This window comes from Ambystoma mexicanum, chromosome 13, assembly GCF_040938575.1.
Source record: "Ambystoma mexicanum isolate Mex_15411 chromosome 13, UKY_AmexF1_1, whole genome shotgun sequence".
NCBI lineage: Eukaryota > Metazoa > Chordata > Amphibia > Caudata > Ambystomatidae > Ambystoma > Ambystoma mexicanum.
This window is the reverse complement of record NC_090938.1, coordinates 699,019,884-699,035,169: the sequence shown is the minus strand read 5'-3', so window position 1 is coordinate 699,035,169 and position 15,286 is coordinate 699,019,884. Positions and strand designations below refer to the sequence as shown.

At 50.4% G+C, this 15,286-nt stretch overlaps 1 protein-coding gene across 2 annotated transcripts in view; it reads right to left on the bottom strand.

Moving 5' to 3' along the window:
* Positions 1 to 15,286, bottom strand: part of MSL1 (MSL complex subunit 1) — a 137,133-nt gene that overhangs the window by 31,003 nt on the left and 90,844 nt on the right. For both annotated transcript variants that reach the window (XR_011283106.1, XM_069634784.1), the window contains one exon: positions 14,451 to 14,523. Coding sequence is in view for 1 of the 2 variants with exons in the window: in XM_069634784.1 (XP_069490885.1) it covers positions 14,451 to 14,523 (73 nt within the window). In the remaining variant the exon portion in view is untranslated. The remainder of the gene's footprint in view (positions 1 to 14,450; positions 14,524 to 15,286) is intronic.

Below are 15,286 nucleotides of genomic sequence, written 5' to 3'. Positions count from 1 at the left end.
AGTATTGTCCCTGCAAGCCCACCATAGAAGATCCTGAGAAACTCTGCTCGGAACGTCAGACATTTTCCCTGAAAATTGGGACCATCGAGTCCTGAGAGCCCATTGAAGAGAGCTCATTATCAATCGGGCTTCTGGCACCAGAAAAACGCAGGATGCCATGAGGCTGAGCAACCTCAGAAAAATCGAAGGCGGCAGATGCTGGGCATCTGGGAACTTTACCATCTGCAGAATGTGTTGAGCCCTCTCCTCAGGAGGCGAGGCTTTCCCCGAGAAGTATCCAGGACTGTTCCGATAAATTGGAGTCTTTGGAATGGCATCATATGGGACTTCTTGTAATTGAGGGAGAAGCAGAGATGTTCAAGGTCTTCTTTGGGAGAACGTGCTGTTATGAGCAAATCGTCCAGGTAAGGTTAGACGTGGATCCCCCACCCTCTCCTGAGACTCGCTGACACTACTGCCCTCAGTTTGCTGAAGACCCTCAGGGCGGAGGTGAGCCCGAATGGCAGAACTCAAAACTGAGAGAACCGCAAACCTCAGGTACTCTGTGCTTGAGATGGATTAGCACATGAAAGTTAGCATCCCGAAGGTCCAAGGATAGCAACCAGTCTTGGAGTTGGAGAGCCTGAAGGATCTGAGAAAGGTTAACCATCTTGAACTTGTCCTTCCTGAGGAATTTGTTCAAATTTCTTAAGTCCAAGATGGGTCTCAATCCCCTGTCCTCCTTTGGAATGAGAAAGTAAGGGGAATACCAACCCCTGTTCCTCTCCGCCACAGGTACATATGTTCTATTGCACCTCTCTCTAGCAAGGTTAAAAGCTCCTGCACAAGAAGCGGATCCGGAATTTTGACAGAATTGTGTCCCAGTGGATGATTCTAAGGCCTTCTTTGAAAAGGAAGACAGCTGGAATTTTGACAGAATTGTGTCCCGGTGAATGATTAAGGCCTTCTTTGAAAAGGAAGACAGCAAACCTGGGCTACTGTTTCCAGTGCCCAAGCATCTGAAGTAATATCCAGCCATTTGTTCAGATGCTGAAAGATTCTGCCTCCCACCAGGGTCTTGCGGGTCAAGGCCTCAGAGTGGCTTAGAGGCGGCTGCAGCAGCAGCTGAGGGTAAAGATGCCGGTGTTGGGGCTGATTTAGCACCCCTTACTCATCTACCACCTCTTCCCTTTTCAAATGAGGAATAGAAACGAAAAGGACGACCCTTCCAGGAAGATGAGACTGGATAGGGTGGTTGTTGAGGTTGATGTATGGAGGCGCTAAGTGATTTAGCCGCCGCCTTGGAGGTTTGCAGCTTCACCAGACTCTGCCTTGCTGCCAAACAACCTCAAGCCGCCAGAGGGCATATTGAGAAGCCTGGCCTGCACATCCGGTGCAAAGTCCGACTTTCTCAACCACACAAACCTGCGTAGTACGGTGCTAGAAGCCATGGACCTGCTGATACTGTCAGCAGTGCCCAGTCCTGACTGGAGACACCCCCCCACCCCCATTGCCTCCTTTCCATCCTTAGCCAGGAAGCAGTCTCTCTCCTCGCCTTCCGGTATGTGCTCAGCCGCCATGCTAATATTCACACAGGGTGCAAGTAAACCTCGACAGAGTACAAGTAACAATGGCCGACTTCAAGGCCATACTGCCTGATGAGAAAATCTTCTGAGCCCAGGCATCAACCCTCTTGTCGTCCCTATCCGGGGGAATAGAGGGGCAAGCAGACTGCCTGATTGATGTTGCCGTCTGAACCACCAAGCTTTCAGGTGTAGGGTGCTGTCAGGATTCCATGGTACATTTCTAGAGTTTCAAAGGTCCACAACCTTAAAAAAACACAGTTACAATTCCAAGGTAAATTTCATAGACTTCATTTACTTACACATTAAGTTAAGAAATCATCATTTAGCACAAAAACCCTTTGTATGTAGTTTTACTTAGAAGTATGATGTTTGGGCTATGTTTGGATTAGAAATAGAACTTGTATAAATATTCCTTAATGTTAAATTCAGGAATCGCTCATTTCCCCAAAGCAAGATGTAGAGTCTTTTCTGCAGCAGTGATTGGTGTAAATAGTTTGAGGTCGTTTGGAATGTTGCTCAGAGTTCTAAACAGCCTTTCATTTTAGCTGTCTTAGTGGCAGATCGCAGTCTACTTAGCTCTAAGAATATGTTGTTAAATATTTATAGTTAGCTTATACTAAGAAGAGTTACTAAGGTTTCCTGAAGTGCAAAAGAATAGACATTGAATTCAAGACTTTCAAAGAAGCAGCGAAGATCCAGATGAAGCAAGCTAAGTGATTCACTCTTTCAAGACTTATGAAATTGAGTGAAGTTCATTTGCCTTTTACAATATTTGTACGCAATACGTTTATTTCGCAAAGTTTTCCTACTAACTCACGCGCGGTTTAAATATATTTTTTACAAATAGTTAAGATCGGGCTGTACTTGTTATTACGTTATTTGTAAGCGTATTTTGGTCTCGCTTTGTCGTTATTAGTAAGAATAGAGTAAAGTACCTTACTTTCATCACGTGCCGTCGTGTACTCGTTATTTTTATTGCGGAAGCAGCGCGCGGCCCGTTGGATCAAGAATTCAAGCGTCGGATGATGCGCGGTTCGTGTGTCAAGAAACAAAGTGACGGTTGAAAGCACGGTTCGTTCGGCTATGAAGCAAGAATCAGATTAATGCGCGGTTGAGTACTTTTTCATAGAAGGTGTCGGTAGGAAGCGCGGCACGTTTATCCATTAAGAAAAATCGTAAGACTCTTGCGCGGATCAGACTAAGTACAAGGAACAAGTTACTTACCTGTAACTGTTGTTCTCCAGCATGGGTCTGGCATGGATTCACATGCTCATGAATATTCCCCGTCGTCAGGCTGGGAATCCTCGGTAAAGAAAAAACCAGTATCAGTTTCGTTTCTGATCTGTCTTTCGTAGTAATAACCAATCACTGGTCTCTGCGTCATACTGACCACAGCCAATGACTGCCCTCTACCTAAGCACCGCCTCTGGCAGCCATCTTCAGATTTGGAAGCACGTGAAGTGGCAGTATGACCAAGTGAAGAGCCGCAGAGGGGTAGGCGGGAGGGTTCGCATGTGAATCCATGCCAGACCCATGCTGGAGAACAACAGTTACAGGTAAGTAACTTGTTCCTTCTCCAGCATGGGGTCTGGCATGGATTCACATGCTCATGAATAAAGAATACATAGCAGTACACACATGCACAACCACGGGAGGTGGCAAAGGCTCAACATTAAGCATCACATCAACTCAACATTAAGCATCTTACCTCCTCACCAGGCTCACCTCAGGCGAACAGGTTGCGCAGCACTGCTTGGCCGACCCTGGACTCCTCCCTGGAATCCCGGTCGACGCAGTAGAATTTCGTGAAGGTGTGCGTCGACCTCCACGTAGCAGCCCTGCATATGTCCAGCAGGGGCACACCAGATAGGAACGCCGTGGTAGCTGCGATCGCTCTGGTGGAATGGGCTCTCGGACGGCCAGGCAGCGGTCGGTTTGCCAACCGGTGACAGCACATGATACAGCCGGAGAGCCATCTGGAGATGGAAGCCTTAGAGAGAGCCTTCCCCTGATTGACAGGTCCAAAGTTCACAAAGAGTTGTGACGTCTTCCGAAAACCCTTCGTGCGGTCCACGTAGAACTTCAGCGCTCTAGCTACATCCAGCGAGTGCAAAGTCCTCTCAGCCGGCGACGAAGGCGACGGGAAGAACACCGGTAACACCAAGGGTTCGTTGAGATGGAAGTCTGACGGTACCTTGGGCATGAAGGAGGGGTGCGTCCTGAGCACTACCCTCGTGTCGTGGAAAGTCAAGTACGGGGCCTTGCAGGAAAGGGCCTGGATCTCTCCCACTCGTCGTGCGGAGGTGATGGCCACAAGAAAAGCTGTTTTCCACGATAGAAACTTCAACGGGGCCGAGTGCAGAGGCTCGAACGGAGGTCCCATGAGCTTGGTCAGCACCACGTTGAGCTCCCACGCCGGGGCCGGAGCCTTCACCGGCGGGAACGATCTGAACAGTCCCTTCATGAACTCTTTCACCAGACGATGAGACCACAAGGACGTCCGCCCCGTGGTTCTGGTGTATCGGGAGATCGCAGCAAGATGAATCTTGATGGACGCGTGTGCCAGACCAGCTTTGGCCAGCGTCAGCAGGTACGGCAGTATTTGGGGAGCCGTAATCCGTAGAGGGTTAATCTTCTGTGCGCGGCACCAGACAGAGAACCTCTTCCATTTGTGTCCGTAGCATTTAAGAGTCGAGGACGCCCTGGCCTTTGCAAGAACCTCTCTGCAATCGGCCGGTATGTCGTATCCTCCAAACTCTAGCGCTGCAGGAGCCAGGCCTGCAAGTTCAGCGACTTCGGGTCGTGGTGGAGGATGGCGCCTCCTTCCCTGGAGAGTAGATCCGCGTCCGCCGGCAGCTTGATCGGCGGGGACGCTGACAAGTCCAGCAAGTCCGGGAACCATATCTGCCTCGGCCACGCAGGTGCGACGAGGATCATCCTGCACCGTGACCTCTTGAGCTGGTTGATGAGCCGGATTAGCAGAGGCAAAGGAGGGAACGCGTAGAGGAACAGGCCCTCCCAGGGGAACGAGAAAGCATCGCCCATGCTCCTCGTCTGGGGAAACCTGCTGGCGAACCTCCGGCACTTGGTGTTCGTCGCCGTCGCGAACAGGTCGATCTGGGGTGTGCCCCACCGTCGGAAGAGGCGATCCACCAGATCCTGCCGTAGTTCCCACTCGTGGCACGAGCGCAGCTCCCTGCTGAGTGAGTCGGCGATGGTGTTTTTTATCCCTACCAGATGAAACGGCACCAGAAAAATCCCTTGGGCGACGGCCCAATGCCACAGGTCCTGCGCCTCCTTGGACAGCGCTGGGGACCTGGTTCCGCCCTGTTTCCTGATGTAAAACATGGTGGTGGTGTTGTCGGTGAAGATCCTCACCACCTTGCCCTTGAGGGACGGAAGGAAGGACCTGAGGGCCCAAAACACTGCACGGAGCTCCAGGACGTTGATATGCAGGGACTTCTCCGTAGGGAGCCAGAGTCCCCTTGCGTGCAGATTTTCGGTGTGCGCTCCCCACCCTTCCAGGGAGGCATCCGTGGTCACAGTCTCCTGGTGGGCTGGGGCCTGGAAGTCCATGCCCGCCGTCAGATGCGCGCGGGTGCCCCACCACCGTATCGCTCGTCGGAAGCTCTCGTCGAGCTTGATCCTTTCCTCGAAGCTGCCCGTCGTCTGGATCCAGCGCGCATCCAGGAATTCTTGCAACGGGCGCATCCGGAGCCTGCACATGGGAATGAGGTAGATGCAGGAAGACATCATCCCGAGGAGGGACTTGATGGACCTCACTTTGGCCGCGTCGGCCACCAACATCCGTTGCACCTTGCCCAAGATGGTCCTGGTCCTCTCCTCCGACGGGGAGGCCAGAAGGGACACTGTCGAGCCTCGCTCCCAGAAACGGTGCGACTTGCGCGGGCACCAGGTGGGATTTGGCGTAGTTCACGGAGAATCCCAGGTCCGTGAGGAGTTGGACGGTCCTTGCCGTGTGGACCACGGCGAGCTCCCTCGTCTTGGCGCGGATGAGCCAGTCGTCCAGGTAGGGGTAGACGTGAATCCCCTCGCGGCGCAGCTGCGCCGCCACCGGTGCGAGGCACTTGGTGAATACCCTGGGTGCCGACCGTAGTCCGAAGGGAAGGGCTTTGAACTGGTAATGACGCCCTTGGACCACGAACCTGAGGAATTTCCGGTGCCCCTTTAGGATGGGAATGTGGAAGTAGGCATCCTCCAAATCCAACGACGATAGGAAGTCTCCTTCCTCCAGCTGACCCAGGACGTGCTGGAGGGTGACCATCCGGAACTTCTGCGCCTTGATGAACTTGTTCAGACGTCGCAGGTCTAGGATGGGGCGCCATCCTCCCGTCTTCTTCTTCACGAGGAAGTATCTCGAGTAGTCTCCGGAGCCCCGAAGCCTCTTTGGGACGAGTTCGATGGCGCCCTTCCTGAGCATCGCCTTTACCTCCAGGAGAAGTTGAGGGGCGTGAAGTTCTTTCCTGGCCACGGGGGGGACGCGCGGGCACCTTCTTTGAAACTCGAGCGCGTGGCCCCGGGCCAGGGCGTCCAGCACCCAACGGTCGGTGGAGGTGGACTCCCACACGCTGACGAAGCCCGCCAGCCGGCCTCCCACCGGGGTGCTTCGGTGGGGGCCCGACCCCACGGCCGGTTCAATCCTGCTTGGACGCGGCCTTGCCGCCTTGACGACGACGGCGGGGTCCGCTAGACTTGCCTCGTCCTCTGTAGGCCTCTTGCGACGACGAGCGGGCCGCTTGACGGTAGGAAGCGAAACCGCCGCCGGAACCTTTGGAGGCGCCCTTGCCTCCGCTGCTCCGAAAGGGCGTCCGTCGTTGCTGCAGAACTCCAAGGGCCCGGGCCGTCTCAGTATCCGCCTTGATGGCCTGAAGGGAATCGTCCACTGTCTTCCCAAACAGATTGTTCCCGTCGAAGGGCATGTCCAGGACTCTGGTCTGGACGTCCTGCCGGAAGTCCGTAGCTTTGAGCCATCCACGACGTCTAAGGCAAACGCCGTTGCCCAGCTGGCGGAACCCAGTGTCGGCGATGTCCGTCGCCACGGTGATGGCGTGGTCCGAGGCCACCTCACCTTCCTGCAGGATCTCCAGGGCCTCCGCCCTCTTGTCGTCCGGCAGAAAATCCAGCAGGGGAGCTATCTTGTACCAGAGCTCCCTGTCGTAGCGAGCCACGATAGCCAAGGCGTTGGCCGCTTTAATCGTCGTCGCTGCCGACGAGATGACTCTACGTCCCATAGCATCCAATTTCCTTCCCTCGCCGTCCGGCGGGGAAGTCGATGTGGAGGCCGCACCCCCCCCGCTTTCTTCCTGGCTGCCGCGGAGACGACGGAATCCGGGGTAGGCTGCGCCCGGAGGCACAGGGGGGCCGTGTCCGGGACCCGGTACTTTTTCTCGTACCGGTCTCTTCTAGCTGGCGTCGTGGAAGGGTTCTTGAGGAGGGAAAGGCCCTCATCCCAAATGTCGTCCAACAGAGGCACTGCGAGGACCGTCTTCCTCTTGGCCTCGCGCCGCTGATAAAGGAAGCCTTCCTTTTTCTTCTCCTCAGGGCAGAGTTGTAAAAGCTCGGAAGCCCTGGAGATCATGGAGTGGAAAGATCCGATCTCGTCGGGCGGAGAAGCCCTGGCGGGAGGCGACGACGGAAAATCCTCGTCGTCCGTACCCGTCGCTGCCGTGTCAGTCCCCGTATCATCCCCTCGGGTGGACGGGGCGCGACGGTTGAAAAGGAGGTGGTGGATGGATGCTTCTTTTCTTGGTAGGGGGAACACCAGAAGGTCCCGGTTCTGGATCCCCCGACGGGAGAGGTTCCTCCGTCGGTAACGGTAGCCTCGTCCTTATCTCGGAGCATAAGGACTGTATGGCCAACAAAATGGCCGCCGAGTTGTCTTGCGGCGCTGGCAGAGGGGAATCCGACGGGCGAGCAGGGGCCCCGTCGGTATCCTCGACGATGTCGTCGTCGTCGTCACCTGCGTCGGGGTCCATTCCGACGGGCTGGCCTTCTTCCACGCCTAGGCCGTGGCTTAAGACCTCGATCAGCTCCTCTTCTGAGGTTGAGGCCGAATCTACGACGATGCCCTGCCCCCCCTTCTTCCCCACGGAGGGTTTCACGGGGGTCCTATCGATGGGCACAAAAGAAGACTCCCTCCGAGGAGGCAGGGAGATTCTGGGCCCCGAGGTCGCCACCACTGGTGCAGCCTCCACAGGCTGAGCCAGGGCCGCCGCGACCGTTTCGATAGAGGGCTTGGTCGGATGGATCAAGGCCTTCACCACCTTAGGTGCGCTCACCGCCTTATCCTTGAGGGAGGGGGCACTGCCACGCTCCTCCTCTGCCTTAGAGCTCGACCGGGGCCTCTCCAGGAGCTTCGCCGGGTGCTCGGCCTTCCTCTTACTCGACCCAGAGCGTTGGCTCGTGGTTGATGGTGCCGGGGAGGGTGCGCCCTGCCTGGCGCCCGTAGAGCCCGACCGTTCGGCGCTCCCGGTGCCAGCGGACTCGCGGTGCTTAGCCTTATGTTGGGCCCCCGTCGCCGGGGCGCCCTCAAAGGTCTTAGAAGACCGCTCGGATTTCTTCTTCTCGCCAGACGGGCTCTTACCCTCCAGCCAGTTGGCGAGACGTTGATGGCGGTCCTTCATGGTCCGTTCCGACATGTTGCCGCAAAACGCACAGTCCTTCTCCACGTGCGTCTTGTCCTCATGAAGGCAGTAAAGGCAGAAAGAGTGTTCGTCCTCCTTAAAGACGTTCTGCAGCTGGCATCCAGGGCAGACCCTGAACAGCTTTCCGGGCGTCGAGCTTCCCTTCTCCTGGGCCATCTCCGAGACCGGGCCTGAGAAGCTTCTGGAGTCCTCCGAAGTGTAGCTCGACGAAATCTTCACCCTTGAGGGGCACAGACGAATCCGACACGGGTCCCCGTTGATCGGATGTAGGATCGGTGGAGCTTGAGGCTCTTTTGACCGAAAGAATCGAAGTTTTTTGTGAAAAAGCGCGAAAAATAGCACTAACGCTCGAGAGCAATAGCACGAGGATCCCAACACATGAACGTGCGGTAAAAATCTGAAGATGGCTGCCAGAGGCGGTGCTTAGGTAGAGGGCAGTCATTGGCTGTGGTCAGTATGACGCAGAGACCAGTGATTGGTTATTACTACGAAAGACAGATCAGAAACGAAACTGATACTGGTTTTTTCTTTACCGAGGATTCCCAGCCTGACGACGGGGAATATTCATGAGCATGTGAATCCATGCCAGACCCCATGCTGGAGAACAGTCATTATGTGCACGCAAGGCTAAAGTCATCAGCAGAGTATTTTTAGAGGAGTGAACAGACTAATTGATTTTTACGCAATATAAGTTTTGTTTAGTCAAAAGCAATTCAGTTAAGGTATTTAAAATTACTTCCATTTAAAGAGACATTTGTAACTATTGCAGCAGCAGCATAGAAAGACATTTTCAGAGGAAGTTAAATAGAATTCTGGAAAAAAGTATTTTATTAAAGTTCGAGAGAAGACCCTGGTTAAGAAGTTTAGGAAACCTATATTAAGAAAACAGTTATCCAAGAACTACAGAAGCATCTACTCAACATCTGAAAAGAAAGCCTATAAGCATTATAGCCTAGGCTACAGGTATTTAAGAGAAAGAAAGCAAATTATAGTAAAAGAAAAGGTAGATATATTATCAGTTATACGTCAACATATATATGTTATGGTTTTCCCTAGATTTCACAGACACTGAGACGAGTGATTCAGTACCAGTGATCCAGTACCAGAATACCAGAGGGCATCAGTGCAGCCCAGTGAAGATCTGTCTTTGTTTTGTTCTCCAATTCCCCTTTCCCCTTGGGTTTCCCGGCTTGGTAGTTTTATCTGCTGAGCGACTGTTAGGCAGGCAGACTTGGGGGGGGTCTGGTGGGCCAGCATCACTCCTGCAGGAAGATTCAAGATTGGACCCTGACAGGTGCTTGGTCAAATAGTCTGGATCAATACTACAAGGCCTATATTTTCTGGCCAAGTTCCTGTTTACAGCCGGTAAACTCTGGAGTTTTCCAGTTTGCCATGGCCTTCCTCTGAAGGACTGCAAGGATGATACTGAGCCCTTCTCAGGGCCTTGATTTAGTAGATCCGTCATATCGTCTTGCTCATAGGCGGGAGAATTCCTGCTCCAGCCCATGTACTCAATGACTATTCATGAGGGACCTGTATGCAGAATCTGCATGTTCCACCACTGGATCAGGCCTGATGAATTTCAGCTCCGGCAAAGTGTCTACACCACTAGCCTACTGGAGGCAATCGTAAAGATCAGTTATCTTTGATTCCCGATTAATAGGTTCCTCAGGAGCATTGTGCGTGCCATAAGGCAAGCCAAAAGGGTGGACAATCCTCTTCAGAGGCTTGCTCCTCAAATTGAGGCCATAGACTTGAAAGTCTCTTCGGTGTAGGTTTAAAAACCTTTTCCTGACTGGGCTGAGGCCACGAAAGGGACGAAGTGACGTTAATTGCATTGACTTCGACAAAGGCGTCGATGGCGCCTTCGACAACGGAGTCAATGAAACCTTTGACAACCATGTCGAAGGTCTCAGCAATCACACTGATTTGCTCGACGCTGCCTTCGATTTATGCGTTAGGTTGGACCCCGGTCAACGAGTTGCTCTTTTTCAGAGGTATCGGCAAAGGACTACGTTCGAGACGATACCCTCGATTTCTCATCAGATCGAGAACGACTCACTGGTTGACAACACAAAAAAAGCAAAGCTTTCCCAAAAACTGAACTGATGCCAACGGGCACGGCTTGAGCATTTGTACTGCTGATAACGTTGACACGCGAAGGCAACCCTCGAGGGACAGACACGCCACAACATCGAGCACAGCACCCTCAGTGTGGAACATTTTTTTTTGAAGCAGCAAAACTGAAGATACAAATATCAAAGATGAGGAATACATGGGAGGACAATCCATTTGAAAGGGTTTTTGCGCTTTCCTTTGACACCGGGTGGCTGTTTGTCCGACGATTTAGTGGACGTACAGTTAGGGGTTGTGTGCTTGGTGCGATGGGAATTTGTGCCTTCATCGCCTAGTGTTGTCTCCACTGCTAGGTAAGATTTCTTAACAATGATCAATTTTCCTGACCTGTGTCAACCCTAGAACTTTTTGATTTTACTGATAGATTATTTTTCCTTGTACCTCCGAGTGGAAACTTTTCTACACTCACAGAATCTTTTACTCTCCATAAAGTCCTTTAAAAGTTATCCTCTGACAACTTTTTGGCAATAAGTGCCTGTTGCTGGCATGCCCTAGGGGCTCCCCTTTGACCTTTCTCTTGCTAACCTTGTGATAAAGAACTACAGAGCCCAAAGGCAAAAAGGATCTTTGCATCCCTTTTACATTTTATTAGTTGAGACCAGCATCCCCCCAACCCACCCCACCTTACGTGGCGTGCTGGGGAGATACATTTAAAATGAGAAAGGGGATACTCTACAAGACAAACTTAACTTTAATGGCTGGTGGCAGTGAACCTTTGTATTAATTTGGTGCACCTTTACAGCGGGCTGTTTGCACCCCAGCCTTTTTTTGCCATTAGTGTTTCTTGTTCTTTCCTGTGTGTGATTTTTTACATTTTTTAAATTTTATTTCATCTTCGGCGGGAGCCCTGTGGACTCCCCACCCAGGCTACAGAGTGTCTGAAGGCAGGAAGCGAGGTAGGAATCCAAAACCGCCCTTTGTCTTCCAGCCGGCCTACGAGAATCCAGTTCAACGTGGAGGCTGGCTGTCCTTAAAGGATTGTTGCAAACTGATTGGCTGGGTTCCTGCATAAAGTCTGATCCTGAAAGCTGAAGAGGTAGGCAAACACTGGAACCAAAACTGAAGAGGATGATGAAGGAAACGCGGCTGAGACTATTTCCAGCGACCCGAGAGCCTGCTGTAGCCCTTTCTTCCAATTGACCTGGGCAACCCGAAACAGACGACCCCAACCCAGAGCCTGGCGGGACCCACTAGATTCAAGACCACCTGTATTTTGAACCACCCCACGTCGTGCTGCGACCCGGGGACCTCGACCCATTGTGCGGTGCATGGTCTTCAGAATTACAAATCTTGCTGAAACTTTGTAGGCATCCTGCTGGACCTCCAGAGACATGGATCGAGTCGGAAAAGTCCCCTCACCAGAGTGCTGGGCTTCCAGCCACAAAGAAACCCTTGCCTAAAGCCACCTTTGTCAATCACTGTTGAAATAGCCCATCCAGGGTGCCTTCTTCTGTCCTCCCGACAAGAAATGCAGTGCTTGGGTTTTTGGCTATTTATCTTGAAGTCCTCCTGCTGCAAAATCTTTTTCTGTGCGGAGGTACTGTGCTGGCTTGGGTTAAGTCTCTTGTCGTCCAGTTCACCCAGGCCCACTGCTGGAATCCTCCTACAGCGTCTTCTCTGAAGTCCTTGGACCCTCAACTAACTCGAAAGTAAAAAATACTTACTTGTTTGAACAGTCTTCCTCTGGAACTCTGAACTTTTCCTGCAACTGAACCCCATCTCACCCTGCCTACAGCTGGCTCCTAGACCACTAGGGTCCCTCTTCTGCCCCAGAGAACTTGTGTACTAGAATTTGGAAGGGCTAGATACTTTAAGGGGTCTGCCTTGAAAAGTAACCCGTGTTGAAAAGTTTATTTACTTGTAAAGGATTTAGTTGGTAACTTTAAAGTCTTAAATAGTTACACAAAGTAATTTCTTACCTTCGATATGCTTTGCCATTCTGAAAAGTATATATAGGATTTACTTACCTTGAATAAGCTGTGTGCCTTCTCAAATAAGTATTCTCAATGTTTCTTTCCTTAGAAACTGTCACCACACTAACAGAAAATAGGTAAAGGGTTAACTTACTCCCCTGTGAATTGGGTTCCTCTCTTGCAAAATGTAATGTTGGTTTCACTTTATTATTCCTGTTGGGAAATTTGTAGGAGTGTCCCCGATTGGGTCTTGCTTCCCGTTGACTTGCCGTTAGCCTGCCCAGAATAAGTCTGCCTAGGTCATACTTACCTTTTAGGTTTGTGGTAGCTTCTTACAAATGTTCATCCTGGAGTATAAATGCGGTATCCAAATATAAGTTAGTTATTGCTTCCCTTAGTGGGTGAACTGAAAAGCAACTGTCATTGAATATTACACCCCAAGGTCCAACTCCCATAGAATAACTTATCCTGAATCAGAGTTATAGATTTATTATGTTCCTAGAATAAGTGTTCCACTTCAGAAAAGTATATTGTCCATTTGATTTACTAAGTGATTTGTCGCTGAGCATCACAGTATAACAGAGGGTCTACTACCCTGGTATTACTGAAAGTAATCGTAAAGTAACTATTGGTTTTGACTTCCCTAGAACTACGGTTAGGTGTTCCAAATTAGGTTATATGCTTTGGTCTGTGCACCTTCAAGCATAGTGTTTTTTTATTATGGGTTTATATGATCTGTTATAGTACTCATGCCCCCAGCCGGCCCCCCACCCAAGAGTTATCCAGGCCCGCTAGTATTTAAATAAACCATCTACCGATTCTACAGCCCCCTCTCCCTCCTAAGATAAGCCTGGCTGCTCTGTCTACGCTACGCTGAACTCAAGTGTTACAGCCTTATACCAAGAGTGGAATTGTGTACTGCCTCATTTGAATGGTTTTTCTAAGCACTTAGTTGGACTGCATCCACGACAGTACCGCCAGCCTGCTTATGGGAGGCAGGTATTGGCACTAGGCATTCGGAAGAACCCTGGTCGTCTATGGCATCACTATGTGCGCCATAGCTCCCTTGTTCCTCTTCTGATTCTTCGGCGCCCGCTGCGATACCAATGGACGCCCACGCCTGCATGGCATAGGCTACCCAACGTTTCATACGCCGGCCTTTTTGGTTTAAATAGTTTAGGAAATATACAGTGTTTCTCAGAGTGATCTCTGGGGAGGCCATGATTGCACACATGGTGCGTGTCCTTCCAAGGGTAGAAACTGCAGGACAGGAAACATTTAAATGGTGCATTTTCCATTACTGGTGTAAAAGGCAGCACAATGACAAATGTAAAGGGGACAGACAAGAAAAGAGAAGCTTATAAAGTATGACAACGCCCACTCTCCCTACTGCAACAGGCCGGTGCCGGGTGTAGGCTGAAGCCAACGATCGAGAGGCGAGGATCTCCCACCAAAGCTTTGGATCTGGAGAAGTTTGTCGAAAGCTGCTGAAGGAAGGTCGCCAAAACGATGAGAGCAAACGCAAATGACTAACATAGGTTAGTAACTTTTAGTAATAAATGGCGTTAGCCAAGGAACTCCGCAAACAGCGACAGACTACGATGGTGGAAAAAAACAATCTGAGGGACCTTGGCATGTGAAGGACATTGGGAACAGTATACGTCACACAAGGGCTAGTTTTACAAAACACACCCAATCAACGTCCCTTTTCAAATTACGAAAACAAGTCATGCAAAACCCCACGACTACCACTAGATGGTCGGTCGATGCATAGCATGCGATTCTAAGCAGATACACAAATCTCAGAAATATATAATAACATGTTAATTATATATAATATATTAAAGGCAAATATCCCCAACAGTTACTTGCAGGCCACCCATGAGAGAAATATATGCAAGCAGAAGAGTGCATCATCTTCACCAATAAACACTCTCAAAGACCAGTAATGACAGGATTCAGAACATTCAACTGCAAACAAATTATTTTCCAGGACACAGTTTGATCACAGGGGACAACTATGCAGGAGACTTTGCCTTACGCCAAGTAGAGTGAAGACACACTGAAGCGTAGGGCCCTGTACTGCTAAACATCTGTGATGACAGCACTATGTGGAAACAGTCTAGCCTGCCAAAGGCTTTACTGCAACAGGAGAACAGGTCATCACTTACTGTGGGGTTAATTTTGGCAGCGGCCGTCCGAATGCTACAACCGGCAGGAATGGGGTAATCATTAAAGATTCAACTGGAATAGAAAAAAAGGCAGAATTGTAAAACAAAAATTGACACATTTACACTTTGAATTCAGCTTAAATGTGCATAAAACTAAAACTACTTAAATCATTTTCTATATGGTTAGTCCTAAAGCCATCTCCCAGTATTGGACAATACCAAGGTTGGCGCCCATAGCACTTATCCAGTAGCTGGTCCTCTTTTCGACCCTTTAAAGTGGAAACTTATATTGCCCAGGAGGACAGTCTGACTGAAAGGTCTGTTAGATCATTAATAAAAGGAGTAACTTTAGCAAGTAGCTTTCACTTCGTTGTACATCCCAGTGCCCCCATTGAAGAGATTCTCCAGCATGAAACAATTTAGCAGAAGATGTCCTATTCTGAACAGAGGGTCCGCTTTGGTGCGAATACCTAAACAAAAAAGAAGGGCAGAGGCTGACCTGGTGACAAACTGGTAGATCACAACTAACAATTCCAAAAACAGCAGTGTTATCTGTTCCTACTTGAAGGTAATGCCATTGGGTGGCAGAATAAGGGAATGGCTAAGACACAGAAAATCAACACAGCCAGCACAAGAGACAATTGTTACCCAACTGCCGTGAGTTGGGGCATAAAATGTACCAGAGAAAAAACCAACTATGAAACTGCCTAGACCCACCTAGATTAAAACCAAAATGATTGCCAGGTCAAGATTGTGGCAAGCCCTATCTGCCTCAGAATAAATTATGTTCTAATAAAATTAAGTAGCCTAAAAACAGATTATGTAATGTCAATGGA